General features: G+C 48.5%; 1 protein-coding gene across 2 annotated transcripts in view; it reads right to left on the bottom strand.

Moving 5' to 3' along the window:
- The window catches only part of TRIO (trio Rho guanine nucleotide exchange factor), a 276,470-nt gene that overhangs the window by 69,755 nt on the left and 191,101 nt on the right, over positions 1-15,614 (bottom strand). For both annotated transcript variants that reach the window (XM_080933897.1, XM_080933896.1), the window contains exons 32-34: positions 14,049-14,191; positions 13,236-13,335; positions 939-1,182 (exon numbers count right to left, since the gene is read on the bottom strand). In XM_080933897.1, the coding sequence (XP_080790023.1) occupies positions 939-1,182; positions 13,236-13,335; positions 14,049-14,191 (487 nt within the window). The remainder of the gene's footprint in view (positions 1-938; positions 1,183-13,235; positions 13,336-14,048; positions 14,192-15,614) is intronic.

Here is a 15,614-nt window from a genome sequence, read left to right on the forward strand (position 1 = left end):
GCCGCCCACTGCACCCGTGATGAGCTACACACCGGTGCTCCTCACAGGGCAGGACGTCTCCAGAAACTCTAAGATGAGTAAGAAAGCTAGGCTCCTCCACAGGCACAAAGCATGAACTTTCTACTGTCAGACTGGAGAATGGAAAAAGAAATGCTGATTTAAACAATGCGGTTTGCTTAGCCCCACCCCCTGCCCCCGGAGCTTGCCTATTCAACACGTAAGGAGTAAACGGTGGTGGTGCAGTGTCTGTTCCACAAACTCTAGTGTGCTTTCCCACCTCAGCACACCTCCATTGAGACAAGCCACTCTTAAGCACGCAAAGCCTTCGGCCCTGAAGCCTCCAAGGTGAGCATTTGGAATAAAGACTTTTTCCCATCTCCATAGGAACGCTGACACTCAGCAGGCCGCTTTGTCTCTGACGCTTTAGAGGGGAAGAAATACAACAGGCTTTCCCAATTTAAAGTGGATCTCCAAAAGCTGCCTCTTAGCTCAGGAACACCGAGGCCTATAAGGCAGGCTCCATTCTCCTTGGGCACGCTACTCTGGAGCTTTGGGTTAGCCTCAGGCTCTTCATCTCCACAACTACAAGACGACTGGCTAAAGATCCCAGGCCCAGATCCGGTCTCCAGGTATTTAGTCTAAGCACAGAGAGACCATGTGGAAACCTGGCTGAAGAGCGGCTGGGTCCGGTCCCCGCTTCTGTGCCTGTTGCTCTCCTTGCCTACTTCAAGAAAACAGAGCCTGTTCCTTCTCCGCTCACAAACGGCACTGGCCCCGAGGGCCGCCCCTCTAAAGCTGATGTCCTGTGTCACTCCTCCACCTCAGCAAAGGGGGATCACAGTTTTAGCAATGGGAGGAATCCAGTCTCGCCTGCAGAGCTGATGAGACCTCGCTGTGCTCGCGCCCCCTCCCCCTCTCCCCCGCAGGGTCTGGCTTACCTTTGTGGTTGAAGATGCCCTCCATCTCCATACTGCTTCGGGAGTGGGCGATGCACAGAGAGCCACAGGGCACGAGGCCTTCGGCTGCCGGGGACCGGTCAGTGGTGCGCACCAGACACCAGTCGGGCTTGTCGTGAGGCCGTTCGAGAACCTCCACGGTCTGGCCGCGCCGGATGGTCAGCTCGTTGCTGTTGCAGGCCGTGAAGTCATGGATCACCACGGTCAGCTCGCAGCCGCCAGAGAGCTGGGAGGGACAGAGAGGGACAGGTCAGCAAGCAGCGCCACTCAGCCAGACGTGGCTACGAACTTGACTAGGAATGTCACCTTCTGCCTGAATCTCTGCAGTGGGGTTAAAGGCATCACCAGAGTGAGGCTAAGGCTACGTCCTGCCCTTTCCTTAGGAGTTGTGAGGCTGGGGTTTTTCTGAGTCAGTCCGGTGGGATTTCTCATGCACTTCCAAATCCCTCCGAACCCGAGACACTCTAGCTCCCTCTTTTAAAATGCTGTGCACTCATCTTTAAACTTAGAACAAAGTAATAAAACTGCCGAAAGGCTGCTCAGGGGGAGAAAGAAATCATGAAATGGACAATAAAGTGAGATGAAGTTCCGCAGGTTTTCAGAGCTGTGAGCGCCTAGAGCACCCCTCACTGCTCCGCACACAGGCTCTCTGAGTATCTGTAGATCAGGAAGGGAATGGCTCCAAAGACGGACTGAGTGGCCCCAGCACTGACCCTGGAGTACTTCTCCTCAGGCCCCTCAGAGCGCTCGGCTCCGTCCCAGTCACCCCTAAGGAATCTACGCAGCGTTCGCTAGTTCTCTGGACGTTATGCACGAGTGAACTGCACTCTTTGAGGATGGAGAATGCATGACTCAGTGGACCTAGAACCCTTAGAAACAAACAGATGGCAGCGGTCTGTACGGGTGAGCCTCCTCCGTGCACCCGCCCTCCCACAGCTGCAGGAGCTAACCCCTGAACCTGTGACCCCCTTTTTCCCTGCTCACGTATGTTCACTCCCATGTTCCCTCCTGACGCAGACTAGTAGTATGTAGGTTGTTTGCAGCACAGCCACAAGTTCCATGAACACACATGCTTGCATTTGAAACCCAAGAACATGACCCTCCCACTGCTGTTGTCCCGGCATGGCTGTGTCCTCCTGGTAGGCTGCTCCGCTGGACTGCTAGCTCTGGGCACAGGACTCATCAGCTCCTACATAAGAATCCCGTGACTGGCTCTCTGTCCTCAGGATATCCCCAGGTTCCACTGTGCCTGCTTCTCCACTGTCCCCATGTGGGCTGTCTAGCCTCATCCTCATGCTGGTGACCCCATGCTTCCGATTTTTCACCCCGCCGGGGAAGCTGGGATATGGCTCATAGCATCCCTGTGGGCGTTTCTCTTCCGGTGTTGCTTTCTGGGCAGTGCAATCACCAGGAAATTACCCAACTTCAATGAATTTCCCTCCTCCTCCAGAAGGTGTCAAGTGGACTCAAGGGTGGCTTTCTGATGACGTCCCCTGCAAACCCCACACTGGTTACTTCATTTGAATTTCTCCAGTGATTCCGGCCGTCTCCCTGTACACAGCCAGCTCTCTGTTCTGTCCCGAGGAACAACGAATACTGTCAGGGCAGCCTTTAAAAAAGCACGGATCTTCCCCTTCAAAGGTACAATTTTCTTGATACAGGGCTTAAATCCCCATCTACATGTTGACAGTTGCTCCTGAGATACGTCCTGTGCACTGAAGATGGTCCACACTGCCAGCCCTGGGGTCTGAGCTCCTTGTGTCCATTCTCTCTCCAAGTCCCACCTACTGTCTCTGGGGAGTTGCTCCCATCATTGCCACCCTTGAGGCTTTTCCCTGAAACAACTTATACTTCAGTTTTGAAATGAATAGTCAGTCTGTGTGTGTGTGTGTCTGTGCACACATGCACATGTATGTAGGTGTGTGTGTGTGCGTGTGTGCATGTGTATGTGTCTCTGTTCCTGTATGTGTGTGTGCCTGTGTATATAAGTGTGTGTGTGTGCGCGTGCTCGGGCAAGTGTGCCTGTGTGTCTGTTCCTGTGTGTGCATGTGTGTCTGTTCCTGTGTGTGCATGCATGTCTGTTCCTGTGTGTGCATGTGTATCTGTTCCTGTGTGTGCATGTGCATGTGTGCCTGTGTGTCTGCTCCTTTGTGTGCGTGTCTGTGCATGTACGTGTCTCCTCCTCAGTAGAAAGCAGCTCTGTGTCCCTCTTCTGTGAATCTTTGTATCAAGACTAGGGGAAGAGAGAGGCGTGGTCACCACCATGGCAAATAGAACAGGGCCTGCAGATTACTGCAAGAGCTGTGTACCCGTGAGGTGCAAAGCACACAGAATGCTTGGCAGGCTGTAGGAAGAACTCGCCCATGTGTGGCTCTACCCTCCTTCCGAGCAGCTTACCTCTTATGAGAAAGTTTGGGGATTCAGAGTTAAAAGCATGTCTGCCAGACGACCACAAAGGGCAGAAACAACAGCTCTTTCCCCCATGAAGTAACAGACCGAATGAGCCTCTTCACTAGGTCACAACTGTTTAAGTTCCCTTCTAGATCTTTACAAACTCCTTTGTGGGAAAGCCATGATGAAATTTCCATTAGTCCATGAACAGATAAAGAAGCCATCGAAATGCCAAAAGTAGAGACCGAGCTGGGGAAAGAATTTCCCTCACAGAACCCCACGATACGGAAGTGGTTAACTCCTCAGCAAAGAGGAGAAATGTTCCCTTTCCCAGTGAAAACAGAGTCAGCCGATGGAGCTGGACAGGGTCAGCCCAGCCACAAGCCAAGCCCTGCCCTTGGTGGGTTTTGGTGGTCCAGCCCCAGTCAGTGCCCCATGACTGAGGACAGCCAGCTCTGTCACTGAGCTCTCCAGTGAGAACTCCAGCCTTTCCCCAGTGGCTCATGTTGCTGCTCTCGAAGGAGCCCTGCGCTGGCTGCTTCCTTACCAGAGTCTCATTAACTTGTCAAGCTGCTCGAGCAAATGTGGTAGGGGTGGGGGAGGGCTGCCTAGGAAGGGGAGTTAAAGTAGACTATATTTTTGGCACTTTTTTTTTTTTAAAGACCTTTCCAGAGTAATCAAAAAGGATTGGAAACATCTGTGTTCTTGTCAGAGCGCACGAAATAAAAACCAAGCCTGTTCTGACAAAGAATCATAAATGATGCTAAAAACATGCCAAGGCTTCTCTAGAACTTAGGAGAACAGAGTGCCAGAAAAAATATCTCAAAAAAGTGCCAAAATGATCACCCCCACATTTTTCTGTTCCTCAGTCCTCTCCTGCCCGTCAGGAGAGATAAGAACCTATAATCAAGGCTAGGAACTAAATGGTTGCTTCACGGAGAAGAAGTATCCTGTAGGCTTCTGTGTCAAACTTTACATGTACGAAGTTAAGTTTTGGTCAAACAATGCAGCTGCTGGTTACCCCACAATAAAGTGGCACAGAGCACCACCGGGGAGATCTTGCTGGGCCAGTCACTGTCACGGTCCGCAGACTCTACAACTGGGTAGGACGGCTGATGGCTTTGCTCCTGACAGCTTTCACAGCACCTCCCTATCCTCAGAGAGCCAGTCTTAGGGGTGGAGGTTTCCAGACCAGTCCCAGATCACACCCCTCAACTGTCCAAAGTACATGGAGTTTCCTGCAATAGGGACTTAGCTCCGAGTTCTGGGACACATCAGTGGGTAAGGGCAATGTGTTACAGTGTTTATTTGAGGGTCTCTTGGACCCCCAAAGAGAGCTTTCCTATGCCTGGCACTGGGGTTTTAGTATACGACCGACTACTGCTCCTGGGAGGACTCTTATCACCCATATGGCGCTGGCTCCAGTTAAACCAGACATATGCACACACATTTTATATGTGTGGTTTTTTTTTCATTTCATTTTACGGATGTATAGGTGTTTTGCCTGTATGTCTGTGCACCACATGCATGTGGTAGCCGCACAGGCTGGAAGAGGGCCCTGGCTCACCTTAGGACTATTGTTACAGTTGTGAGACACCAAGTAGGTGCCAGAAATTGAACCCAGGTCTCCTAGAGGAGCAGCCAATGTTCTCCATTGCTCTCCAGCCCCTGGGTATAGGTTTTTAAGTAAACTTATGCTTCCTTGTGGCTTCTTCAAACACCACAGTGTTATCTCTCCTTCCTTCCTTAAACTTTGCATTGAGCTACAAAACATCTCTTTAAAATGAAGCGTGTTAAGATTGTAGAAAGACACGTTTTTGTTGTTGTAGACATTTGTGATAACTACTTTAAAGAGCAAAGCAAGTCCTCACTGATATCAAGAACTCAATTCCTAACCAGAAGTTTAGGTCACTGTGGCGCTCTTAGCCAACCCAGCCCTGACGGCCTGATACGGTGACTTCCACACTTCCCGTTTCATCCATTTTCTGCACCAGCCACTTTCCACAGGGTCTCCACAGCGCTCTCTTCACTGTGAACCCTGTCACGGCTTCCCTGGCATATCTGTCAAGTTCAGGAACGCGACTTATCACATGACTTACATTAACTCTACTGAAAGCCACATCAGAGGTCAGACAGACAGACAGACAGACAGACAGTTTAAAGGGATCTTTCAGTTTCTCTCTATTGTGGTGACCAGGATGTGTGAACAGCTGGTCTTAAACAGAGCACAGCCACAGGAATCACCAAGAATGTTCCTTCTTCCCAAGCCCCTGCCTGCCCTCAGAGAGGGCCCCTGGGCAGCGCCAACCACCTAGACCAAGGACACGAGCAGATTCAAAGCAGGCTCCCCTCATCCCAAATTCTCTTCAGGATAATGGGAAATAAACAGTTTATGGTGTTTCCACCCCTTCATCTTCTAGCCAAAGTCTTTTGCACTTTCAACAATCTTTGTAGAATTCTGTCTTTTGCTTTTGAGAAAGAAAGAGAGAGAGAGAGAGAGAGAGAGAGAGAGAGAGGGAGGGAGGGAGGGAGGGAGGGAGGGAGGGAGGGAGGGAGGGAGGGGAGAAAACAAAAAAAACCAAAAAAAAAAAAAAAAAAAAAAAAAAAAACCCAAAAAAAAAAAACCCCAAAAAACAAAACAACTCAACAACAACAGCAAAAACCCTGGGTCATACTGATTCCTTGTCTCAACCCATGGCTGAGATGCTTAGGTAGTGAATTCGGTCATGGGCTCCTTGACATCCTCACACGCTGACCCTGTGCACTAGAACAAGGCAGCTGTGTGTTACAAGAACACACAGTTTTAAAAGGACAACAGCTAACACCTGGCTTGAATTACTAAGCCCAGAGAGCATTCTGAGCAGGCTGTGCTAAAGAGAGATGGTGTGGTGGGTGAAGCCTTCCTCTCTCAAGTGATTCTGTTTCCAGGATACGATTAACTGCAGTGAATATCTGGCCAATTTTTCAAGGGCGATTCAAAAGGGAAGGCGGGGGTGGGAGGGATGTGGTCTAATAGTGGCCATTCCTCCAAGAGAACAAAATGCATCGACTGTTGTGAACAGTCCTACCCCGCAGCCTGCTAATTTCAGTCATTCAGAAACTCCACAAAGGAGTCCTGTGGCTTCATGCAGGATTCACACAGAGTAGACCAAACACCGATTACTTGGTTTAAGGGGATTAGAGAGCACAGCTCTACTGCAGACCAGGGGCACAAAAGCAAAGGCAACCTCAGGCAGCCCCCCAGAATAAATGCCATCATGCCCGAGCTTCTCACTGCTGCTATGTGGCTTTGTGGAGAGAGGCTGGCAGATCAGCTCCAAACTTAACAGTACGAAGAACAGCCAAGGTCAAGGAGACGTGTAAACCTCTGCTTGGGGTTTAAAAACATTTAAGGATGGGCTCTGGCGTGGAGGGCTCTCAACAGACACGTGTGGAAGCATATAAATGGTTAAAATAAATTATTAAAAAAATAATCGTTAAGAAGAAGCACCAATCTGAAGAGTTGATACAAAGTCAAGATCCTTATTCACTGAACTGTGCCCCTCAATAGGAACAGTCAGTCCCAAGTCTAAAGCTAAGGCTGATTATCCTGTTCCATGGTAATATGGCCATGCCGAGTAAAGCTTAGAGAAAAACATACATCTTGGTTATGCTATATTTCTAAACAAATGTATTAGTACCTTTCCCTCTTTGCTATGTGAAAAATACTCAACAAGAGCAACTTGAGGATGAAAGGGTTAATTGTGGCTCTGTGAGGGGACACAGTCCACCCTGGTGTGTGTGTGTGTGTGTGTGTGTGTGTGTGTGTGTGTGGTATGTATGTGCGGTGTGTGTATGTATGTGTGGTGTGTGTATGTGTGTGTGTGTATGTGTGTGTATGTGTGGTGTGTATGTTGGGGGAGGGTGGGGGATGTGCTGTCACATTTCAGAGTGGCTGCTCACACTGTGTTCACAGTCAGGAGGAGAGAAATGAGCACTTGGGCTGTTCGTTTTCTCCATCTCTCCTTTAAGCCTGGGATGCTGGGCTACAGGGCAGTGCTGCCCACGTTCCGAGTTGTACCCACAAGAATGTCCAGAGCGGTGCCTTCTAGGTGACTCCACAGGAGTTGGCGATGCAGATCCGGACCACAGCGAGCAAACCGCTGCCTCTTAGGACTCAGCCTTTCTGCTACAGGATGTTTTTTACTTTCTTATTTTATTCTACTTTATTTCATGACAGCTCTTAAAAGGTCCTCTTAAAAAGTCCTCAGGAACTAGAAGAAGGAAACACATTGCACATGGAAGCCCACAACAGGTGATTAGAAGTATCTCTGAATGCCTGAATGTACCCTGTGAATATTCTTTAGTGTGTACACATTGGCACACTGCAGTGGTGTAGAAAGACAGGAGAGGACCAACTAGGGAAGTATCCTGAGAAAGGGACTCCCTCTTCTGCGGTACCTATGCACATTCAGTAGGTGTTACACTGCTGGAGGGCCTCGGACCTGCACAGGTCAGCACTGAAGCCAAGAAGCTCAATTCCAAGACTGGATACAGCTCCTAGCCAACAGATATCTTCAGTGTCCACTGTGACTAGTGTGCAGGTAAGAGGGTGAAGCTGATAGATCAGCAGCAATGGAAGCCAGATGCCCAACTGGCAAGGAGCACATGAAGTCAGAGACCATTGGTCTATTTATGTAGGGCCCCTTAAATACTAGGCAGTGTGGTAAAGGCAGTGTGCAGGTCCAATGCTCTATGAGCTGAGCGGGGTAGCGGCAGCCCCATCAACACTGGGCACAGAGAAGCTAAGGAACACACCCAAGGGAACATGCTGGAGACTGGTTCCAGTGCGTTCATTCAATCAGGAATCTGTGTGTCCAAACGCTAAAGGTCCTTGTCCCCCACTGGTTTTTGATGGATCAATAAAGATGTCAGCAGCCAATGGCTGGGCAAAGGGAAGCAGGGTGGAACCCTTAGAGTTGCTTGGGCTAGGGCTCAGGGAATGGAAAACCGCCATGACTTGGGGAAGAAGGATGGGACAAAGTAGCAGCAGGAGATAAAGCCAACCAGCCATGTGAGATTTTGGGTAAGTGGCCACTGGCCTCGTCCCCAATCGGACCTGGGGTAGCAGGGGAAGGTTTGGGAGTGCCCAGACTTTGAGGTAGCCATGGCATTTTTAAAGTGTGTGTGTGTGTGTGTGTGTGTGTGTGTGTTTCATTTGCAGATCCAAAGATTCTGCTGGGTGCACTGTGGGATTTACCAGGAGCCAAAGCAGCATAGCATAGCACAAACTCACTGCCACAGGAGCGTGCAGAGGAGGAACTGGCTGAAGGCCTGCTGGTGAGCACGTCCTCATTCCTGAGGGCCTGTACTTGGGTTACACCACAGCCTTCAGTACTTCTTTGTAGGCTCTGGGGAAGACCAAGTGAGGTCTCAGGGTTTGCCTCAAGGATGTGAGCCCCACATTCTATCCAGTGAAAGATTTTTAAGCTCCATGATCCATCTCTATTATGTGAGGAAAACCTATTCCACCCCCAGGAAACACATCACTTGGAGCAAGTTGCGTGGTCGGGTGCCTTCTATGAGCAGGGGTGTAGTGAGATTTTGGTTTCCTTAAAAAACACAGAAATATTGTGGGAAAATGTTTTCATTTTAATTCCAGGGATGGGGTATGGGGCTGCTTCAGATTACCCACAGCAGGGGCGTGGTTTTGCTGGAGAGTTTCTAAGACTATATGATGGCTGGAATGCTGGGAACTCTTCAGAGCATAGATAAATGCTAGGGACCTGAGAGGTGGGGTTGCTATGGTCACTGCTAGTTGGGGTTTGGTAAGTAGTTGTGTGCAAAGAAGAAACAAGAAGAAATTAGACATCCTGATAGTGAAGATCAAGTTTGCCCAGAGGAACTCGATGGCCGTAATCAACAGGAAGTAACCTAATGATAATGTCACTCCCTTTCCCCACTACCCTTTCCCTCTCCTATCTAGTGTTAGGGGTTGGAAGGGTGGGATGAGGGTGGAAAAAAGAATAACCCACAAACCCACCAATAAAAGTCAGATGATGGGTGGGAAAGCCGTGGGTGCATGGGATGCAGCCCGTGCTGAGGAACTCAGTCCTTCCTCCTCTGTAGACACAGCTCCGCTTGTAAGACTGTCAGGGAACTCGAATTTTAAATTGCACTGGCTTTAGGTTCTTTTCAGACTGCTTTGATTGTAACTACAGACATCTAAATGAGTGTAGGGTCACGTGACAGAAAAGCCAGCTTTAAAAGTACACAGAAAGTAATACCCCTGACACGGGGCTTCCACTTCATTAGGAGAACTGTTACCACATGCTTTTAAAAAACACATGCATCCATAAAAATAAGACATGCAGATTCATAATTCCTGTAGTAAGTTTAAATGGAGTTCAAGCAAAGGACCCACTTCAACTGAATTGTGCCCTTCTTGGAAAGACCTGCATACTGAGGGTCTTGGGAAAGTTCACAAGCTGGCCTGGGCAGGTTTTTACAGACACTTTATTCTTGCTATGGCCATTATGTTTGAGGCCCATCTCCATTGCTCTAGCCTCCCAACCCCCCGAGTCTCATGACAGATACTGTTAAATGACAGAAATCACGGGCTAACGAGGTGAGAGTGAAAAGAGATTCTAAGATGCTTCTTTTGTACCCCAAAGACACTCAGCGCCAGAGTTGCTGTGCTGTAAAGAAACAAGGTCTGGAAGATATCAGATGATTAAAGCCACATTCCGTCTCTGGCTCTGTGGCTTCATCTCCTCAGTGCCCCAGGGCTGGATCAGCACCTCCTCCCTGCCTCAGGAGACGTGCTCATGGCAGTGAGGTAAGACTCTGGAAAGCAGTTGGGTTTTTTTTTTTTTTTTTTTTTGCAACCCAAATTACATTTTTATAAGATCATTTTATCAGCCTAAATACCATGAGTATCAGCAAGAATTGGTGTTAAACTCACATCTGGAACAAAAAAAAAAAAAAAAAAAAAAAAGACATTTTAAGACTGAAAGTAGGAAATGGGATCATGGAACAAGGCTTGGGTCCTGACCAGCCTAAGGGGGCTGTGCCCTGGGAGGAGGGTGCTTCCGGAGCCCCTCCTCAACTGACTCTTGTCCTAAACCTCGGGATCCCTGTCTGAGGACTGTTAATAGCCCTGGCAGACAACTTCCCATCAGCATCCTCTCAGAGGCTAAGCACAAAACACACCCACGCCCCATTTCTGAACTGGAACCAAATTCCATGACACAACTAACTTGTTACAGACATGATAAACTGAGTCAACCGGGCAGAATATCTTCAACGATTTCCTTGCCGAAAGCATCTGCCTGTAACCCGAGCAGATGCTCAAATGTGCAGTTGGTAAGGTGGAAGGAACCTTGAGGCTCATTGAAAAGCTGTAGCCCCTGGAGAGCAGAAGAGCTGACCAAGGAGGGAGGAAGGGACAGAGGGAGGGAGGGAGGGAGAGAGGAGAGAGAGCGCAATATTTTGAGTTGCATTCTTTCAAATCATCTACAGAATCAGAAATCTTTGTTCCGAGAAGCACAAACAGAAGGAGGAGTAAAAGAAAAGGGATCCGAGCAGAGAATGCAGTGACACAAGTCTGGCCGGTGCAGGCACAAGCTGCCTTCGCACTGGGACTAGTGAATGCCTCTGCTTTGAGTTCCTTTGTGGCCATTTTAATCCCCACCAGAGGACCAGGAGTAAAGATCACAATTCTGTTCTAATCACACAGGCACACGGGGATGTCATGGCCTGTTAAGGACCCTGGCCTCATCCCGAGGCAGTAAAGACAACTGTGTCACATTTATAAGAAAGAACTCGCAATGTCACCACTGCAAGGTGGTGAGGAGCTATGGGGTCCAGGATGGGTGATGGGCTTTGAGCTGTGCTAGCTTCACTTCCCAAACATTACTGATGGCTCCAGCAATGACGTCACTGGACGAAGAAAATGTTAACAAATGAAATATTTTAAAGGGCAGTTCTTGTAACTTCTGATGCCCAGTAGACTCCCAAGACAACAGGACCAGCTACTATAAACCTGCACTTTGGTAGCAAGTCTTCTTCCTCATGTATCAAATGGAAACAGAATCTGCTGCACTCCAAGTTCACATAAGCCCTATTGTGTTATTTATTGTGGATATGCCTCAGGAACCCAGAGCAGTGCCGGGGTGGGCCAATGGGCAAACCTCTCAGTAATGAAGAGCGTGTTCTGGGATGGGGAGGGCTGTGTTCCATGGCTACTCATTCACCTGTCTAAATACCTAAAACCAGTTGGCTTCCTGGGCCAACCTGGAGAAAAGCCTTCACCAGGCTTCCAGGAGGAAACTTACCTCATTCAAAAGTAGTCTCTGGCTTTTATTCCGAAGATCTGCTTCTCACAAACTTTAAAAGTGGCATCTGTGATAAACCTAGACTGACTTGTGGGAACACATCTCGGAAGGGTGTGTGAACTAGGTGCTTGGGAGAAGTTCTCAAGGGGCCTGTCAGGCTGCCTGGATGTAAATGGCTATCCTTGTCATACTTGGCAACCATGTGGTCTGCCTTTCCTGTGAAAACTGACACGCTAACTCCTTCAGGTTTAAAAACCCAAGAGCGAAATCCCCCAAACAATTGGTATTTTCTGATAAAATGTTTCCAAAGTGCAAACTATCTTTCTAAACAAAATTGCTATGGGAGGGGGAAATTCTATTATAAAATGGCCGACCATGTCGCCCCCACCCCCTGACCTCCTATTGCTGTCTCAGTAGCTGTCTGCTCAGACTAATGTGCCAGTCCTGAATATAACAAAAGACACACATTTGTTTTTATTTTGCTCTTGTAGTCCTGCTATGTGAGGTACTCTAAGCTTTAGGACTTGCTATTCAGTAGATTAAAAAAAAACAAATGGAATGAAAAAAAATCAAATTCCTTTGGAAATGGGTCACTCTGCTGAGCAGTGTTTTAAATCTATTTCTTTCTGTACAGGAAACTACAGTGTGAATCCTCGGATCCAAGGAAGATAGGACCAGTGCCTACTTAATGCACTCTCTCAAACAATCACCATCACTGGCCCTGTGAGGACAGGGAAGTTTGAACATGTCTGCCTGAGCACGGGAGACTACAAGTCTCACAGACACCAGGCCGTAAGGAAGCAGACTGTTCCCGAGTGAGAAACTTGTGGGTCTGACACAGTGGGAAGGAAAGAAATGCATATGCACTGCTCCGTTTTTTTTTTTTTTTTTTTTGAGAAGCTGGTCTAGAGCAAGAACATATGCTCATCTCGGTAGGAACAGAACATTCATCAAGACACACGGCTACCGACTTAGACACAGGACTCTGTCGTTTTCTGGATACCAAACAAACCCAGGATTACCAAGTTGTACAAGTTGTACTGCCTGGCTGTTCCTTCTGATCGTCTTTGGGTTCTATAAGAAGAATCCCAAGACATATGTGCCATTTCTGAAAGAGGCGCACCTGCAGGAATGCCTTAGACAAAAGAGAGCTGTCCTTCTAGTGGTGATCTCTGTGGAAGCCAAGCCAGTGTTCTATAACTTCCTGTGTTCTATGTACCTCAAATTCTAAGGGGAAACATCAGGGCCCACATTGGAGGATGTTAGGACCCCTGCCTCAGACAAAGCTCTACACTTATAAATGGGCTTCTGGGTAAATTTTTATTTTATATATCTGATTCTTTGGTTTACACATAAAAATTAAATAAGGTATCCTGTCTTCAAAGCCTCTGACATAAAACCATGTGAGAGGGTGAACAGGAAGATTGGACAGACGTCTTCTGGGCTATCAGCAATAGTCTCACGCTAACCTCCACGTCTCTGCCCTGCCGTGAAGCCTGACACCACTTTAGACACTAAAAACATTTTATGGAACATATGTTGACTGGAAGGGGCAGTGTAGCTGGCAGCTTACCTTATCACTGTCCAGTGTGTTCTGAGATGTCCGGGAGGCAATGGAAATGGTGTCAGGCTGGCTACTGCCATCCCCTTGGCTGTCCAGGTCCTCTCCATCCCTAGTAGAACACAGAAACACTTAGTTCCCAGTGCCGCAAGCTGGTAAATACCACCATGTCCCAGCTGAAAAAAACCCCATGCCACTACAGCTGTTCCTACGGCAAGTTCCTATACCCTGGAGAACGTCATTCTGCTGGCTTTGTTTCAGGACTGCTTGTTTTGTTCTGTGGATGAATCTTTGGCCTGCAGGAATGTATGGGCTCCATGTACAAACCTGGTGCACAGGAGCATCAAAAGTCAACAGATCCCCAGGGACTGAAAAGGTGTTGGGAATAGAACCCAGGTCCTCCACAAGAGCAACAAGTGCTCTTAACCCCTGAGACACCTTTGCGGCCTCATACCAGTCTGTGCTGTGTGCCGTTTTGGGCTTGGCAATCTGGTAAGTGCCCGACATATCTTCCCACTGAATTATCAACATAGTAAACTCCCTCAACCCAGGTTCATTTCCATCTGAGAAATGGAAACAAAACAAACCAAAGCAAACCAACAAACCAAACAAACACACAAACAAATGATAAACAAAGGCTTCGATGCTTTGGGTTGGATGCAGGGGAAGAAGAGGGACTTACATGTGTCCTTTTGTTTGCTTTTAGCCAGTGGATCTGCTTGTGGTATCTAAGCCACACAGGCTCCAAGTGTTTGAGGAGGACAGTGTGATGTCGCTTGTCCCTTCCCCTGCAGGTAAGCACTTTCAGGAGTTCACCACACTTACCTTCTCCCCTTCTGCCTTGCGGCTGGAGCTGTTTTGGGGATGTGGATTGGCTCCTTCAGGGCTCCTCTCAAGTGCACTGTCCTCTCCTGTATCACCTCACGGATGTGTTTTATCCAGTCCTGTTTGTTCTCGATACTGGATGCCTGTGCAGACGGGAGAGCGGTCAGGACAGGGTCCCCCCACAACCTGTGCCCACTGCACGGTGGCTTCCCCTGCTCTCCAGCCTGCCCAGTTTCCAAAGAACTCCCAGAAGAGCAAACACACCTCGGTTTAATTTTCTATCAAGCAAATGACTCTAATCTTACATGTGTTCATAAAAACCATTTTTTTCTTTTATAACTGGATATGATTAAAGATCTCGATACTGTAGTAATTGATCATCATTCTTTAGTACCTGTTAAACAACCTGGGGCGGGGGGTTACAAAAACAGGCTCACTCCCAGTCTGAAACCTCAGTGAGGCCGCTGAGACTAAAGCTGTGCTTTGGGTGAGTGTCCAGGAAGCCATCAGCAGGGATGTGGAGGAGTCCTTACCTGCTGCTTGTCCCTGGACCACTGCTTATCCCTTGCCTGCTGCTTTTCCCTGACTGCCAGGATGACCGTTGCTGGCCCCCTCCACTGCCAGCCGAGGCAGCTCAGAGGACATAGCCTCCTCAACCCACGGGAACTCCCACAGGAGCTCTGTAGGGGTAGGCAACACTGGACATATGCCCAAGGCCACAGAGTCACACGCGGCCAGTCATTTGTGGCCGACCGCAGCTGCACGGCAATTTTAGGGAGAGACTCCCTTGAAATGGTATGGGTAGATGGAGAAGCCCTCTGCCGGCATAAATAACCGCTTCCTAATCTCCATCTGGAAGCCATGCACCACCTCTGCTGTAGACATCACAGTCATGAGTGACAGAGCTTGTCCACGGGGCACGGAGGAAATCACCACGAGGGACGGCCATGCTGCACCTCCTGTCCAGAATCTTGTTTTGGGAAATGCTAAGCCACAGTCCACACTGGGAAGAGACTGAACCAGACGCTCTTTCCACATAAAACATGCTAAACGTCCTTCAGTTACTTAAAGGAGAAACACCCCCGAGTCTATCAGAATGAGCGGAAAGCTGGAACTGTGGTGTAGAAATAAATAAATCTCTCCTGCAAATTACTATTCCATCAACGGAGGGTAACTAAAAAGCACGTGTTTTATAGAAACGGTGTCAAACAAACGGGGCCATTCAGTGAGAGGGGTAATTAATATACTCTGAGAATCTCGAGCTATGTTAGGACTCAAGGGACAGTTTTCTTTCTGGCTTTTGCAAGCAAAGTCAGTCATTCTGTGTTGGAACCATTAGGTCATCACCACAGTGGTCACCCCTTCTGTCTCTGTCACCACTGAGGACCATAAGGACTTGTTTCTGTACCCTCAGTGTATCACTGTTAAGACTCTCACTGTCTCCCTCTTTGCCGTCACCAGCATCAGCGTCTTCACATCCGTTTGGCTTCACCATCTACACTGGCATTTCTACTGCCCACAGCACTGTCTCCAAAACCTCTATCACCACTGCCCTCCTCACCCTTG

This window comes from Micromys minutus, assembly GCF_963924665.1.
Source record: "Micromys minutus genome assembly, chromosome: 20".
Lineage (NCBI taxonomy): Eukaryota > Metazoa > Chordata > Mammalia > Rodentia > Muridae > Micromys > Micromys minutus.